This window comes from Syngnathus typhle, linkage group LG11, assembly GCF_033458585.1.
Source record: "Syngnathus typhle isolate RoL2023-S1 ecotype Sweden linkage group LG11, RoL_Styp_1.0, whole genome shotgun sequence".
Lineage (NCBI taxonomy): Eukaryota > Metazoa > Chordata > Actinopteri > Syngnathiformes > Syngnathidae > Syngnathus > Syngnathus typhle.
In genome coordinates, this window is record NC_083748.1 from 9,374,449 (window position 1) to 9,389,189 (window position 14,741).

At 42.8% G+C, this 14,741-nt stretch overlaps 1 protein-coding gene across 3 annotated transcripts in view; it reads right to left on the minus strand.

The window, feature by feature from the left end:
* LOC133162098 (plexin-A1-like) overlaps positions 1-14,741 on the minus strand; it is a 115,816-nt gene that overhangs the window by 78,954 nt on the left and 22,121 nt on the right. For all 3 annotated transcript variants that reach the window (XM_061291040.1, XM_061291038.1, XM_061291039.1), the window contains 2 exons: positions 12,734-14,151; positions 5,164-5,346 (listed from right to left, as the gene is read on the minus strand). In XM_061291040.1, the coding sequence (XP_061147024.1) occupies positions 5,164-5,346; positions 12,734-13,915 (1,365 nt within the window). In that variant the 5' untranslated portion in view covers positions 13,916-14,151. The remainder of the gene's footprint in view (positions 1-5,163; positions 5,347-12,733; positions 14,152-14,741) is intronic.

Here is a 14,741-nt window from a genome sequence, read left to right on the forward strand (position 1 = left end):
ATGTAATCTGTAGCTTTAACTACTATGCTTTAATTTCATACATAAAATACTTGAGTGTAAAGTGGTGTATACAAATGTGCACGTATTCCTAAAGGAGCGTAATCATCCTGACAAGTTTACCCCAGAAGATCTCATCAAAATGATCTACTGTAAATCTATTAGCGTGGCAATGGCTAATCTGAAACGCTTGCTCCTGTTGCATCCCTAAGCGTCTCTGTCTCTTTGCATTCTTCACGCTAGATTAACTAATTCGATAGCAACATATTTACAATCATTTACACTCCAAATTTGGAAGGCTCAGGAAGCTGTGAGCAAGTATCTAAATATCTTGCGTTCCCTTATGTCCTACCTCTATGCTAATGTACCACTAAAATCTTGTGCCGAGACGAAAAGCTTCATGTAATTTCAGTATGTGCTAGTTAAGGGCTGATGGAAGGTGTGCAGCCAAGGTAGCCTTAGCCAAAAGCATACATGGTGAGATGCTGGGTTTAATTGCAAGGAAATAAGTATGCACATCGAGGAGGTAGAGAGTGCGCGGGCCAAAGGTAATCTCGGCCTACTGTGCTACGTGCGCATGACCCTCTGGACATTGCTAGCGTCCAACTTTCCCACTGTGAATCTTTGTACATTCCAGTGGGAACATATGTATTCTTTGAATTTGCCGTCGGGTTGAATCAGCGATACCAAGACCTGCACCAAATACAATTTTCCAGACAATTACATCATTTTGCATTCATGTAATTTCTAGTTTCTGATTTTAAAATGTCAGCCGTTGCAGGTACCAATACCTTGAAATAAGACCATTATAGATAACTGGCATCGGTACTTGCCCAATGGTATTTTATGCTAGGTGAATCTCAGGCTTGTCGTCCACGTCTTGTTGACACGCCAGATTCAAATGACGGTTGAAATCACATTTTAAGATGTCTTGTTTTCTATAATCGGCTGCTCCAGTACACCACGTTCCAACTGTTAAGAATGGAACGGTTGGGTCTCATATGGCTGATGGACACCTTGCTTAAAATTTGACCATTAGTTTTGGTTATGTTATTTAGCTGAGAGCAGATATGTTCATGTTCTTTAACATTTGAATACATGAAACGTGAGAATACGTAAAACATAAAATTTCTATTTCTATTACAAAATATGTCATTTCACAACATGCTACAGAAATACTATGAAAACAGTGACGTGTGATGGAGATGATCCAGAAAAATGCCATCCAGGGCCTTGCTGGGATCATGCGAGTATTCCATCTTGTATCCACTCATCTGATCTTCATTATTCATCTCCTCTTCTCAAAAAGATTTTTCTCAGGCTCCCTCTCGCCTGGTCTCTTCATTGTGCCTCATTAACCCTTGAAAGTGGCGAATTACGGCTGGCATTCGAAAGTGGTGAGTGAGTGCTATGTGAGGTCACAAGCGAGGTAAAAATGCAAGAACAATGAGCTTTAAAAAAAGATGGCACGAGCGTGCTAGAAGGACTAGTAAAATGGTCGTCAATGATTTTTAGAGCTACAAAAAACGCTCGCTTTAATTGGAGGGAATGATTATGGGGGAGCGACGATCATTACGCGATACCTCCACGCGTACTGTACATTACTCAACGGTTATCAAGAGAGGAATCGGAGTCATTGATTACGAGTGGAAAGAGAATACAACAGCAGTGGATGGAAGAGAAAATGAGAGAGCAAAAGCAGACCGAGACAATGTTAAGAAGCCGGTTTATTAATTTATAACTGTGGCAATTTAAATAAGAATGAGATTGCCTTTGAGTCACGCAAAAGCTTATCGTACAGTAAACCATGTCTGATTTTTATTTTATATACAGCACCTGTATGCTGCTGTTATTTTTAAGTGCTCTATAAATAAAGTTGAGGGGGGGGGGGGTTCTGCATAAATTAAATATTTAAATGATCATCCTTTGAGAACGACGAGCCCGTAAATTTTGTCAGGGGTTGAAGATTGCGGTCAGAAGAAGAACAAGTAATTTTGTTAACAGAATATGGTTATACTTCTGAATAAAATCCTTATCTGGAGATGCAAATATGAAAATACACAGAGAATTCATTCAATTTGGAATAATACGCGGTGTGGTGTGTTGTGCTGGGTTAGCATGCTTGGGAGCAGATAGTCAGCTTGTGACTTCATGTGATTGAGCTGATTTGATCCAAGATTGTATGCCGAGACAGAACTCTTGTGTGAGTGGGCGTGAGAGTGACTGAAAGAAAGAAAAGGAGATGGCCACAGAGAGAGATAGCGAGAGAGAAACTGGCTTGACATGCTTGACTTGTCACACTCGCATTATGGCTTAACTGGGCTGTAGCTAATAAGAAAATGCCATTAAGTCTCTGCCCCGTCAAGAGGAAAAAGAAATAACTGGAGAAAATGACACATTTTGCTGTTAATTTGGGAACATCCTGATAAGATTGGATGACTGATGGCGCTGCGGGTAGGAGTTAAATTAACTGGAAAAAGATGTACTTAAGCAAAGTGTAAATGATCTGTTTTGTCTTGAGCAGTATGTCTGAGCACTATTTGATCCCTTTCATCGTTCTCTGCATTTCCCGTCTCGCTTTCATCCCTTCCGTGCGTGTGCGTGCGTGCGTGCGTGCGACCGCATGCAGTTGTGTGAACTAATGACCGAAAGCCAACAAACGGCCGCACAAAGCCAACCTCTGTGCTGCTGCCCGGGTCAGACAACTCGTGGCTCAGTGGCTCAAGCCAAATGATGACACATGCACACCCACCCATACATGGGATCTAAACTCGATTTCGATTTGAAATGATCAACCAACAGTATAACGTTGCTGTTTTACCATCAACTAAAGTAGTGCGCCATGTAAAGAAAAACATTTTGTTTTCAAGTGCAGGGTAAGGGGAGTGGGCGGGGCACGATGCCACCGATTATTGGCAGCTATTTTTTTCATGTCTATTTTCTTCTTCTTCTTTCATTCAGGTTGGCCGAATTGGGAGGAACCTTAGCACTAACCCAACTGAGCCTGGCGCAACAACTAGCAGCACACAGTGGGCAACGGGATCACCCTCCATCCGGCTCACTGGACACACACGCGTAGCAGATGGCTCACATTGAACGCCCCCTCACCAAAACCACCAAGAAATGAACATAGCTGAAATACGGGAGAACCTCTTCTGTCAAACACATGACCTCTTTTTTCTTTCCACTAGAAATAAATGAAAATATCACATCATCTATCAACAAGCAATATTTTAATTATTATTTGGTCATGACATCAATATGTAAGTGTACCTGACTCTAATTTTCCAAGGTGTCCAAAGCCATAACTCTCAGAGAGACAGAGCCGACGTCTCACTTTGCCAAGCCGACACGGCGTGATCTGCACTTAAGGAGCCACGTAAGCTTGGGTGCTGACAGATGAGGACACACGCTGACCAATGTCGGGCCAAATCGAGCAGTTCCAGATAATGAAGCAGCCAAATGAAATGGAGACTTTTAATCCGAAATATTAAATGCGGCGTATGGCTGGTCCACCGCTGTGTCCTTGACTGCGGTGGAATCCAGATGACCGCTGGAATTAGTTCATCACAGCAGTGTACGACACTTTCAGAACTTCTATCCCTCATGGAGTTGCTCTCATTCGCTCCCAACAAGCCAAATGGGAAAAGATATCAAAGGTAAAATATTCTTTTGATAAAAGTGGGGAAATATACAGACGTATACAATTGTATCGTATTTTTTTTTCCACTGGCGCTGTGAGTGTAATTGCTTTCTATCAATCTTTTCCTGCCCTTTCTCTAAAACTGTGACTGTACAAAACACTAGAAAAATGCCCTCTAGAAGTCTATTCATCCATTGGACAGATATTCTTGCTCCCCCCCTTTTGAGAAGCCTTCAGGCATGGCTATATAAACATGACTATACAGCCGTGTTCCCCAGGGGGAAGCATAAAGAACAGGGACAGCCTCTGTATTTTCTGCATGAACCACCACAAAACTGTCAGCACCTAAAAACATTGCGCCATTTTAACGATGCCATCGTTTGAATGCACGGAAGTTAAATGAGTTAAACATTTGGTCTCCAATTGATTGAATGTGTGTATAAAAACCAGAGTTCTATTTACCAGAATAAAAACGGACAGATCTGCGCGACAGTGGAGGTTTGCGACATTTCGTGTCAAGATTGAATCAACGGCGCCATTTTGCTTAGGTTGTATTAAACCCCAAATTGTCATCAATCAATTCCACACTATGGATTGATTTTTTGTTTTCATCCGGTCCTAGTTTCATAAAGAGAATATAAAGTTCTAGCTCAATCATCTCTTTTCCTTTCCCCCTTCATTATTCAATTTTTCCTAAAGTCTAAACTTTCCGAGGAATCAATATGGGGATTGTTGTGCACGTGTGCATCCATAAACACACCTTGCTGGCCGACGTGATGTACGTACACGCACATCGATCAAGCAGAAAGCACAATCACACTGAAAAAGGCCAGAAGAATAACAAAGTAAAGACAGTGAATAGCTGTCATTTTGACAAATGTGCAACACTAAATCATAGTCCGGCGTGCATTGTTCTCCACCCTCCTGAACACCACATGGCAAATCCCAAGATGCTTTTCTGGGTCGCAAAGAACCATTCAAAAGTCCTCAAACAACAAAGTTAATTTTATATTCATGACCTTTAATTGTTGACAAGTCTTGAGCGAAACCGGCATAAATTCTCACCATGACTCCCAAGAGGGTGCTCATTCATGGAATGAGCCCACAAACCCGAGCACACACACTCGGGTTGTTCTGCAAGTCGCTTCTATTATTTTTCAGTCATCCTCTTAATTGATCACAGAGCTGACGAAAGCAAAGAGTCTTTTTAAGTTTCCCTGCCAATGGATTGATTGAAAGCGAGCTCTTTGAATTAGAGGCGAGCCAGAATGCGGTAACAGTAACATTTTACACTCTAGCGTGACTAACGTGACAATCAATGAAGGCAAAGCCACGGAGTTGCTGCAAACGCCTCATTAAACTAACGGGCTTCAAATCGGCCCTGAAATGTCACGAGGAAAATGAGTCTGGCTGCGTTCAATCTTTGCATTTGTGTGTGTTAGGGGGAGATTGAAAACACACACACTCCTGATCCAAATCAGTTTGAGCAAGAGACAATCGACATATAGTATTATCATTCATACCTTTTTGAGTTTGCCATTGCGCGTGCCGACAAAGGCCACGGTGTTGCCACGGTAGTCATACGCTGCCACCGAGGTCATGCCATCTTCTTTGTCGAGAAAAAGGGGGATGCCCTCGATGGTGCTGGTGCCACCCAGAGGCTGGTTGAAGTCCTGGCCGCAAAAGTTGTCGTCAATCTGCAAAGGCTGGCGAGAGAAAAATTGCATAGTTGGTATAGGTGCAAGTATAGCATAAGAATTGTTTCTTTTTTTATTAGTTACTATATTTCGTAACTATTTTAATAAAACAACACAAAAGGATCTATTCCACTTAAACTATCAACTTTCCGTGATGCTGCTCCATGTTAAGCGGCCCATCTAGTCAGAAAGCCGACCCCACCCCTTCCAGAAAGAGAGCCCTATCATGGCTGAAGCTTATTGTAAAGTGCCCAGACATGCTGGTGGCGACCATGTGACAATATTTGGAGCATTCCAGTGTCACCAGAGAGACGATCACCCCGGGCACTCCGCTGACCCATATGACGCCTTAAACAGTCAGGCGTGCTCGCACACAGTCACGCGTTGGTTGCTGTCCAACAAAAAGCACGTTTCCACATTTTGTTAGCTGTCATATGTATTTTCAACATTAAATCGATTTGGGGTGGGGGTAATGCAGATTTTTTTATTCATTTATTTATTTATTTACTCATTCATTTGTCTTCTTATATTCATTATCATTTATATCAAATGTGTTCTTTGCTGTTTTAGCATAACTGTGCCAAAGTGCAGGAAACAAGGTTTCCACAAACACTTGGGTCGTGAGTAACTGGCAGTGTAATCCATAGTCTTATCACTACACATTATCTAATTGATCCACGGAGAAGAAAAGATAACACGCAACACACACCCTCACAATCTGACTAAATAGCCTTTTGCGCAAGCGCACATCAACACATTGCTATTCAGTTTATTATTATTATTATTATACTTTCTTTTTCATTCCTATTTCCGGTTTCATCCCTTCTTGGCAAATCTGCATCTATCATTCATCCACTTTGGAGTCCAAATGTGCGCATGCGTATGGGTAGAGTCAATTGTCTTCTAAAGTCAACAGAGAGCTTGATCTCTGCCGACCTCTGTCTCAGGGTGCGAAGGAATTCTGGACTGTTTGATGGATATTTATGGCTGTGTGTTCAAGTAATTGAGACTCACAGCCCCTTTCTCAAACAACTTTCTCTTGTGATTATCGTCACACAAAACTAGACTGCAGCAACATGTGAGTTACTTCTCTGTGTATATAGACACTTTAACAAGCCAAAAAGCCATTTTAAGTCAGAGAGCAAGACAAGTGTCAGCGGGCAAAAGTTTTCAACCGTATAGCTTTGGGAGAGAACCCCCCCCCCCCCCCTTTCAGGATTACACATCCATGCACCAAAGCAAAGCCATGACGTCACAGCCCAAGGGAAAACGTCTAAAGGGTTAATCCATTTTCTACAGAACAAGCCTCAGAAATGCTGTATACAGAACTCCCTGAAGCCCATTAAGGCCTAACATACGCAAAACACACGTATACATGGTGCTATATGGGGCACTGGTGGGGAAAAGTCCCATAACATTCTATGAAGGATGAACTAAAAATTGCATGCGCGCTTTCATTTAATTTGATTTTGCACATGGAATCAATTATAAAAAATGACCAAGCAGAAAATAGACAACGACAGCACCCTTATCTAAAAAAAGAGTTTCCATCTGGAAGGAATACTCCCCTCTGTGATCTCTTATTGATGAGAGAGCATATTTAAGGTTCTGCTGTGTTCTCAAGGACGCACAACAAGCAGCAGGGAAGAAAGAGTTAAGCCAACAACCTGCTGCTGAGTTGAACAGCGGGCTTTTACAAACAAAAGAAAGCCAGATTCCGTGTGTGCATTGCGGCTTGCATAGTTGCGGCTTTTCTCCTATAGTGGCCCAGAACATTTATTATTCATCTTGCATCTCTTTTACATGTCACACTATAACCGAGATTGTTCTTTTCGTTTAGACGCTTTTGTTCCAGAATTCTCTCCCTACTTCAAATTGACTTGAGATCTTTACTCAGACATGTTAGCAAATGGTCTCTGGTCTAGTTTTTCTCGGAAGGAGCTATTTGTACTCACGTCACACTGAGAACACACCAATGAAATGTAGTCATTCACGCGGCACTAAATATGCAACGTACACGCAAAAGCGCCCGCAATTAAACCCGCTGATTACGGACGCACGCGGGCCAAGTCGTGCTAAAAAAGGAGATTGCTATTTCTTTTACATTTCATGCGAGTAAAATATGCGTGAGCAAATATTACGCCCGCCTCAAGTGGAATTCATCAATAGTCAGCTCCTTGAAAAGAAACAGCAGGGGCCTTGTGTATGTGATTTTGATGACCAATGCCGGTGTAAAGAAAAACATACCAGAAGCCTAAAATTGCAGGGAAAATATTAGTTTGAATCAAGAAAGTAGAAATAACTTGCTCTGTGTACACGCTATGTGTGAGACAGCATAACATTTGGTTAAAATAAAATAAGAAAAATCACTCCGAGGTCACACCCAACTCCGGCCACTGTCTCATAACCATCATAACAGGGCTCGGTATAGCATGATGGTTGTAGATAAGGCCACTAAGTACGCTACACAATCCTCTTCTGTGAGGGTGTGTGTGTGTGTGAGTGAGTGTGTTTGTGTTATGTGTGTGTCTGTGCGAGCCATAGGTTTGACAGGAAATGAATTATCTGGCAACAAACACAGGGGCAATTCCTCTGCAGCCTCTCACATTGTTTTCTTATCAGATGGCAAAAGTTTTCACAGAACACACACACACACAGGTGCCTTCACCTGAATGTGCATAGCAGAGTGAAGAATTGAGGGTGAGGGAGCCTCATAAATTACCCAGAAGTCTCAGCGGGGGCCTTGAACTTGTAGAGAAATTGCTAGAGTTGTTTCAAGAAGTGCTGCAGTGTGTGTGCGTGTGTGTTTGTTACAACAAACACTCGAGTGATTTATTACAGAGGCACAACTCAGCATCTAATGGTAAGGAGAATACATATTCATAATGCTGAATTTCCTTGCGTGCAAATCCGTTGAGATGACTAACATTGGTGTTCAGTGTGTTTAGAAGAACTTTTCTTGCAGCTACATTTGATAGAAACTGTGATCCAGACCCCTTATAATGAATTTAATAAGGAGAACTCCACATTGTGTCCCTAATAAATTGATCGAAGTGACAATGAAGACGTTGAAAAATCTGCATGTGAAAAGGAGACCAGGTAACAATTGCGTGGCCGTCAATGGCTGCCCAGACATTCCCAGTTCTGGTTACCGGGGTGACACCCGATGTCCCGTTTCAGTCATCTGTCACTCAAGTGTATTCTAAGCTCCCACTGGAGCCTGCTTTTGTTGTGTCGTAAAGAGTGCCAACACGTTTGTCCACTTCAACAATTCTTTCACGCCAAAGTTAGGACCAGGCCACAAAATGAATGAATGACATTCATTTCAATTTGACAGTGTTTTGAGTTAAAAGTGCGGTTAGCGAATACATTCAACTCATATCTCAAGGAACCACTGTAGGCAATAAAAAATATCTCTCCTGTGTGCAAAAGATAAAAATTGTGTGAGAAGTATTTTAAAACAGTTGGATGTCAGCACTGCAGGCGCATTGTCTGGCCCACATTTTCTAATTACTCCTGATAACGATGTAAGCAACACGCCACCCACACACACATACAACACAGATCAATACCCAGTTACATTGACAATTAGTATCATTAAAGCGTGGCGAGGGAAAGGGGATTTGTTGAGCTAAAGTCTCCTCAGAGAGACCAACAGAAAGGTCAAACAACATGAAGAACTGAGCTGCTCGCACACATTAGCTGCATGATGTCTCTTGCAAAGTGTCCCCTAATAAACGAGATGAGAAGAAGGTTGGAGTCCAGAGCGGCTTTGACATTGTTGGCTCACACATGGGGGCTTTCTCATGTGCTCAGATGTTCATAGAAATCAATCTTGTGAAGAAGGAAAAAAAAAACAAATTCCACAATTATGAATCTAAAAGGTGACCTAATCGCAGCGGCAACATAAACAGCCACCTGCACAATCATTGTTCTCCGAGCTCACCTCATTTAGACTGCCAATTAACTCTGCTCATCAAGTCGGGCTCAATTAATCAAGGCAAATTACTTCAACAATTTTGCCCACACACATGCATTCTGGGTATTCCACTCCAGTCGGGTTGAGTATTACATGGTCCACAAGTGAGTTACACCCATTAAATGATATTTATCATGATGGATTTAATCAGGTTAAGAGCGGGTCTCACACAGTCGATTCTCCTTCACTTTTTCTGGGACAACATTAGCAATGTTTCTTGCTTACTCAACTTGTACTTGTGAGATCGATAATCATAGTAAGAAAAAGGAGCCGGTAACATAACGCCAATGATCATTTGATTTCATTTTTTCTTGGACATCTCCGAAATCGCGACCTATGATTTTGGGTTTAGTTCAACGACATGTAGGCCTGTTTTGCTACCGGTTGACGATAACGGAATCTGATGCCACCGTACGGATTCTGCACCAAGATCAGAGGTGGGCCACCTTCCGCGAGGCGTTGCTATGGAGAATTCTGCATCATTACAGGGCGTACCGATTGATGGCAAGAAATTACTTTTGTTTGGATTGGAAGGAAGGATATGCCAACCCTGTGAATCAGACTGAAATTTAATTCCGATTTGGCTTGTTTATTCCGATACAATTGTTTCAATGGATGCTTTTTATTAGTCTTTGGGTTTTGTTCCTATCAGAACACAAAGCTTCATGTAAACGCGGCGAGTGAGAGATTCTCTGATGTAAGGACTTCACCACTTCACACACTTGCATGACTCATATTGTAATGAGAGTCCATGATTTGCTTTTTCACCATACTCACTGAGTCTCAGCCTCACCATGTTACAATTGTCCTTAAAATTGTCTTTCATCTCCGCTGTGTGATTGGAGCTCTTCAGTATTCTCTGACTATTTAAAGTTCCTACTCACATGGCTTATTTTCTTCTCTAAACTCAACAATTGTCTTGTTTTCTTCTTCTTTTTCTTCACATTAACTTTGTCTTGCTTTCATGTGCACTTTCTCGGTGGAACTGGTTTGTATCGATCCACTTTCGAACCAAAGAAAAGGTCAGAGGTTTACTAATCACAAAAAGACAGAACAAACACACGCCTACAAGGAGGGGAAAAATAGCTAGGTCGCAGCATGAAGGTGGTACGTGTAAAGACCAAAGACCATTCCAGGTAACAGGAACCAGCCACCATCTCATTCTGCCCATAAACACATCACACTAATGATTGCCAGAGGCCAGAAATTATAATGCAGCACAAATAGGAAGTCCACGCTGGGACTGGTGGAGCTTGGGGGGTCATCAATCACGACTTTGCGCCGTCTAGCAGCTGTGCCGGCCTCCCGCTCTCCTCCCTGGCCTGCCGTCTGTGCTGCTGTAACGCAGGGTCAAGCTAAACAGCTTTCCCACACAGCACAGTCAAACGCAGTCTTAGGCGAGGCACTTAGGACAAAAGCACATTTGAAGTTGCGGGGAAGCTCGGAAACAGCGGGTGAGACTAGCTTGAGGGTTCAAGAACTGGAAAGGAGGACGGAGTTGAAGGTATAGTGGTGGGGAAAGAATGTCTGTCACCATTAGCGAGCCTGGCAAACCGGTTGAAAGTGTCTTGACTATTCTTTTAGATTACACTAGGTCCCAGTCACAGAAAAATTATATCGGCCATTTATGTGAGGTCAGATTTAAGGTCCTTTGGTCCATTGAGTGTGGTTATGGTCTCCAGTCAGTGGTGGGCAGCTGACATGAGGTCACTGCTTGAGGGCAGCGGAGCAGGCATCATTAACCTGAAGCTGACCCTCAGGCCTCACGACTGTCATTTGGCTTGGCCATTGTGCTCATCTTAAATCATTGCTGCGGCCATCTTGGATACAATATTATCCATCTGTGCTGTGAGGTTATGATAACTCATGAGAAGAGCATATCGTATCTAAGATATGAGCATAATAATTCTGAGCGACAGACAAGATGGGGAACACAAGATGGGATATAAGTATTTAAAGCTCCCAAGAATGTAAAATACCCTGATTAAAGAAGATTACACAGATTAATACTGATTTAATGTTTTTGTCATTTAACAGGAGGGTCAACAAATCCCCATTTTTTTAAATTTAAATTACCTACGGTAATTCTGATGCCATGTATGAGCAAAACTCTGGACCCACATGAATAAAATATGAGGTCAGGGTAATCAGGCTCATGGAACAAGACAGCCAAGCCTTAAAGCACCACACACAGTATATATTTTTCGTGTTTTTCAAATGAGAGCACTAGGTGCAGGACCTGATCATCAAAAGAGTCACGTGATCTTATACTGAATGTTATACCAATAGATCTCACACTCAACGGGCACTCCTTACGCTTCCATACTTTGTACACAAGCACACACTTATGTGTTTCTTTTGCAAAAGGGCAAGGGTCCAACTGAAATAAATGAGATCCTGTTTTCTGAATCACAGCTATTGTCTGTGTGGCAGGCCATAAAAAAAATCCACCAGAAAAGAATGAGACGACCACTGAACTGGAAAGATAGTTACTTTGCAGAGGTTTTGATGACGAAGAAGGATAAAGGAGGGTGAATAGGGCCTTGGCTGGGTCCTTCACATCACTTACGCTAGCGAACAAAACAAATCTGAACACAGGCAAATGAACGAGCATAAAGAGAAGGCTTGCGGCACAGCAGGCTTCTCTTTTAGACAACAGAGTGGAAAGTAATTAATGTGCAAAAAGGCCTTCTAAATGAAGGACACGTGCATTGGTAGAAAAAAAAAACTCAAAAGGGATTTCAATTATAATGTACTGAAATTGAGCATCCTGGTGGGGTAGAATGCTTTCAAAAAGTAAAATGGTGGAAGAACCAAAACAGGGGTTGGACGTAAAGAAACTGTTCTCAATTGCCTCATATGGTTTGAGAAAGAACAAATAAAATAAATTCATAATGTCCACAAAACATGTACCGGACTATAAAGCGCACCGGACTATAAGGCGCACCATCAATGAAATGCCCATTTTAAAACTTTGTCCTTATATAAAGCGCGCCGGACAATAAGGCGCACCATTAATCCGTCATGTCAGATTTTTAATCCAAATCAAATCCTTCTCCATTTTATCTTTTTTATTTCAACTTCAGATGCAACAAATTCCTTTATAATCACAAAATAATGATCCATAGTCTTTTTGATTCATAGTCTTCAGCGGGCCACTTATGATTGATTTCGTGACACAATGCTTCGGGTCAGTTTAAATTTAGGAATTTGGTCCATAAATAAGGCGCACCGGACTATAAGGCGCACTGTCGGCTTTTGAGAAAATTTTAGGTTTTAAGGTGCGCCTTATAGTCCGGAAAATACGGTAGACGAATGAGAACGAGTACTTTGAAGCTTAATTATTGACGATACAGTAACCAAACATTTTTGTCTCCCGAAAACTGCCCCAAAAGTGAAAAGTCAAAACACACTTACTGAGTTGATGCACGCCAGTTCCTTGTTGAGAAGCCACGGTAAGGAAAGCTTGCCATCTCCCTTGTAACAAGACTGGATCCTTTCCTTGATTTTCTCCTTTATTCTCCTCAGCGTGAACAGGCACAACGCTGATTCTTTGGGTGGTTTGGCGCGATTCTTCTGACCCTGAGAGAAGACCGTGAAGAGGATGTCTTCGTTCTCAGAGATCCCCAGAGAATTTGCCAGTTGACGGCCTGGTCGGGCCAAGTAGGCATCTTGAACCAGGCGGTACTCGACGCCGTCTTTAGTACAACCAATGGGGAACTCGACGTAGGAGTAAAATTTGGGGTCGTCAACACACAGGCGTACGATTTTGGAGGTGAAGAACTGCTCGCCGCTGGCGTCGGGAGAAGTGAGCTGAGTATCCAGCTGCATTGTAAGATAATACACAAACTGCTCACTGCTGAAGCTGTACACATAGTAGATGTCGAAAGCGGGGAACTTGGACAAAGTGTCGGATGGAATCTTCAGCTGTGAGGACACAAATTCATCTTGGTAGACAAAGCTAAACATGTCCGCGTTTTCTTCGTTCTCCATCAACTTCCGGCTAGAGAGGGTTGGGAAGTATTCGGACTTGCCATCGATGGGGGTTCCGATGAAGAGTTTGCTCGTTGAACTATGAGGGGAGCTTATAATGACTCCTGACATGGTCCCCGACTCAGCCACACTGGACAGGTAGTGTTCCTTGCGATGGTGAGGCTCACCCAGTTTGAAGAGGTCATCCAGACGTAGAAATTGGCAGATTCCCTGCGAAGTGCTACCGCAGGCAATGAGGCGATTCTGGGCGTAGTCAATGAGTAGAAGCTTGTTCACGTTGGGTGTCTGAGCCAAGTCATGAGGGCACGACTGGACACTGGGCGGAGGGTAGCACTTTTCGTTGTCCACCACCGGTCCAGTCATGTGGCTACGCAGCTTGGTTAGATTGCTGGACAACTTGAAAATCCAGTTGATAGCTCCCACGTAGACTTCTCCGGTTTTGTTGTGAATGGCCAAATGCGTAAGACCCCACTCTGCAGGTGCAAATTGTTTGAAAGCTGGCGGCTGGCCTCCGCAGAAGGATGAAGTCATGAGAAGTAAAAACCCAAACACAGGAAACAGGTTCCCGAGAGCAGGGGAAACTGTTGCTCGAGCTTGCGAGCACATGTTTGGTTTGTCCCGAGGAGAGGCTTGGGGGGAGGGGAAGGAGAAAGAGAGGAGGAGGAGGAGGAGGAGTGCAAACTTGACTTCCAAGTCAGGATTTGGAGTCTTTCAGGTCTACTGTCAAGAGAAGTATGTAAAGATGAAGTGGGGAACAAACACTTCTATTGATCCACTGTCCTGTTCGCGGCGTCACACGCCATCATCAGGAACATCATCCACAGAGGAACGCTGTGTGAGCCCTGCAAGACAGAAAGAAAAACACCGTTAGTGACTGAGGAACATTTCCCATTGATTATGCATCAAGCATAGAGGGGCCTTAAAGGCTCACAAATTAAACAGACAAAATGAGGCGGGTGGGGGGAAAAAAAAAAAAGCTGACATTTGCCACCTTGATGAATTAATGATATCAAATCAAGTCTGGAAGGCAAATGTGTGTTGGCATTTAATTATGAGGGAAGATAGCAGGGGAGGCATAAGCCAATTATTGAAGCCATAAGACTTTCTGGAAGAAGTAATGTACATAACACTCCAATCTGTAATATCATAACTTCAATCAGAGGAGGCAAATGTTAGATCACGTGCCAGTGCGCATTGTTACATTACAGCAATAGTCACCTTGCAACTAGGAAATTTAGAGTTGGTATTATGTGTGCGCGACAACCCAATTCTTCTCCCACCAAGCAGAGATCTACTGTAAATGCTGATTATGCAAAATTAAACGCCTCAGTCCCAGGGAAGCCGTGCTTCACGACTACCTTGACAATCAAAGTGTCGACACAAACAGTGTTTTATGACCACTTCAAACCGGAAAAGATGAGAATCATTATGG